Source organism: Eimeria mitis, genomic scaffold, assembly GCF_000499745.2.
Source record: "Eimeria mitis Houghton genomic scaffold, Emh_scaff589, whole genome shotgun sequence".
NCBI lineage: Eukaryota > Apicomplexa > Conoidasida > Eucoccidiorida > Eimeriidae > Eimeria > Eimeria mitis.
Window position 1 is genome coordinate 1 of NW_013574127.1, and position 2,500 is coordinate 2,500.

At 50.3% G+C, this 2,500-nt stretch overlaps 1 protein-coding gene across 1 annotated transcript in view; it reads left to right on the forward strand.

The window, feature by feature from the left end:
• Positions 1-1,872: 1,872 nt before the first annotated feature.
• The window catches only part of EMH_0017080 (uncharacterized protein), a gene marked incomplete at both ends in the record, with an annotated part of 10,924 nt that continues 10,296 nt past the window's right edge, over positions 1,873-2,500 (forward strand). The window contains 1 exon segment of the mRNA XM_013500803.1: positions 1,873-2,500. This exon segment is cut by the window's right edge and continues 284 nt beyond it. Coding sequence (XP_013356257.1) covers positions 1,873-2,500 — 628 coding nt within the window.

Consider the following 2,500-nt stretch of genomic DNA (forward strand, 5'->3'; position numbering starts at 1 on the left):
CCATTTCACATAGCGTAGCAGTTTGTTTTGCTGCGATTCAGAAAGTAAGTTATACAGCCGTTTCACTCAGGATTAGATGAGGTATTTCCGGATAAACAGAGCAGCGATGCACAGTCTGCTGGAATAAACAAGCGCTGCTGCATACCCTGAAGAACTGGGTAGGTGTTTCAGGCCTACGAGCAATACAACGCGTAAAACAAAGAAAACCTAATCCCTTATGAAACAAGGAAAGACAAAAGGAATATTATATATGGGTTATATATATATATATATATATATGCGGGCTCTGAGACCCTCCATGGTGGTGGAGAAGAATGTTCTATCGCAGGCGTTCGCTAGCAGCTGCACTATATAGCATCTCTTCTGCCTGTAGTATGCTACAGCATGAGAAGCATATCTACCGGTCCATACATAATATTAATATATATATATATATATATATATGTACATATATATTAATATTATGTATATGTATATATGTATATTCAGAGTATCCCTTGGTGTTTTCATTTGTAGTGAGTATGTTAATAGGTTTGTCTGCAGTGCTTAGCTGCCGCATCAGCCTACACTCAAGCATCTCTTTGCAGCTTACGCAGCGGAGAAGCAGAGGAGGAGAAAGGCGGCAGCTTTTATTTGCCTTTTGTGTCAGTGTGTACCACCCCCCGCCCCGCCCCCTTCCAACCACCATCCACCGACCCAAACAACTATCATATTCTTCTGTATGTCAAAGCTACCCTCATTGTTGTTAACAATTTGGGGAATCTAATATAAACTTAGCGGTTTAGGGTTTAGTGTCTAGGGTTTAGGGTTTAGGGTTTCGGGGGTGGAATTAGGCTCCTAGGGTTCTAGGTTTAGGGTTTAGGGTTTTGGGTCACGTTCCTGGTAGGGGGATCGGTGCAGAGGGTTTACGGTTTAGGGTTTAGGGTTTAGGGAGTAGAGTCTAGGGTTTATGGTTTAGGGTTTAGGGTTGACGTTGCAGAGCTTTGTGTTTACGCTACAGTGTTTTGCGTTCAGGGTCTAGGGTTTAGGGGCTAGAGTTTAGGGTTTAGTGTTAAGGGACTAGGGTTTTAGGGTTTAGGGTTCAATGTCAAGGTTTAAGGCAAGGTCTAGGGTTTAGGGTTTAGGATTAGGGGGGTTTAGGGTTTAGGGTTTAGGGTTCACGCTGGGCTTGGCCTAGAGCCTCGAGGGGAGGGTTTACGGTTTTGGGTTTAGGGTTTAGGGTTTAGGGTTCAGGGTTCGTTTGATTAAAGGAAGCGTTTGTAATAAACTCACTAATATTCAGGCTAAAATAAATTAGCAGCAGCAACACCAGTAGCAGCAGCAGCAGCAGCAGCAGGAAGGTCTGCCCGCCGTCCCTCCCGCGTTGGAGGCCCGCTGGCTTGCTGCTGCTGCTGCTGCTGCTGCTGCTGCAGTTGTGGCTGCTGCTGCTGCTCCAGGTGTCTCCCAGTGTCTCTCTTGTTCTGTTTTTCTGCAATAATTTTTATGACTTTCCTTCATCTCGAGGTCAATAAAGAAGGATCATTTCACAGCAGCAGCAGCAGCAGCAGCAGCAGCAGCAGCAGCAGCAGCAGCAGCCACGGCGCCGCCGACCAGTGGCCCTGAAGCGTGCGTCGGCCGCCTCAGCAGAAGTAGCATCTGCAGCAAACCCTTTTAGTTTTTATTTTAAACAGTTTGAATAGTTTATTTGTTAGCTGTACATACACCCCAAATCGCAAACCCTAAACCCTCAGCTTGTCTTCATCCAGTTCAGCAGCAGACAGCAAAGGCAGCAGCCACAGCCGCTGCTGAAGCTGCTGCTGCCGCTGCTGCTGCTGCAGCAGCGACAGCAGCAGCAGTAGCAACAAAAATTACATGTTCACTCAATTAAACACAATGGAAGCAGCAGAGCAGCAGCAAACGGAGCCTGCAGCAGCAGCTGCAGCAGCACCAGCAGCAACAGCAGCGGCCGGGCCTGGACCAGCCGCAGTGTCTCCACCCTGTGAGCAGCAGGAGCAGCAGCAGCAGCAGCAGGAACAGCAGCAGCAGGAACAGCAGCAGCAGGAACAGCAGCAGCAGGAACAGCAGCAGCAGGAACAGCAGCAAGAGAAGGAAGAAACAGAGAGGCAGCAGCAGCATCCAGGGGAAACAGCTGCTGTCTCTTCTGCGCTGCAAAACCCGCTGCTGCTGCAGGCCGCAGCCTTGCTGCTAGCTGCACAGCAGCAGCAGCAGCAGCAGCAGAAGCAGAAGCAGAAGCAGCAGCAAGAACAGGGATCTGCCGTTAGTCCCCCTCAGCAAGGAGATGGGGGCTTCCTCAGCAGCCGTTGCAGCAGCAGCGGCAGCAGCGGCGGCAGCAGCAACGGCAGCAGCAGCAGCAGACTAACGAGCAACTGCAGCGGCAGGAGCAGCGGAAGGTTAACAAGCAACTGCAGCAGCAGCAGCAGCAGGAGTGATCTGCTGCGGCCCCCCACAGCCACTACCAGTCCACGAGACTCCAATGAACAGCAGCAGCAGCAGCAGCAGC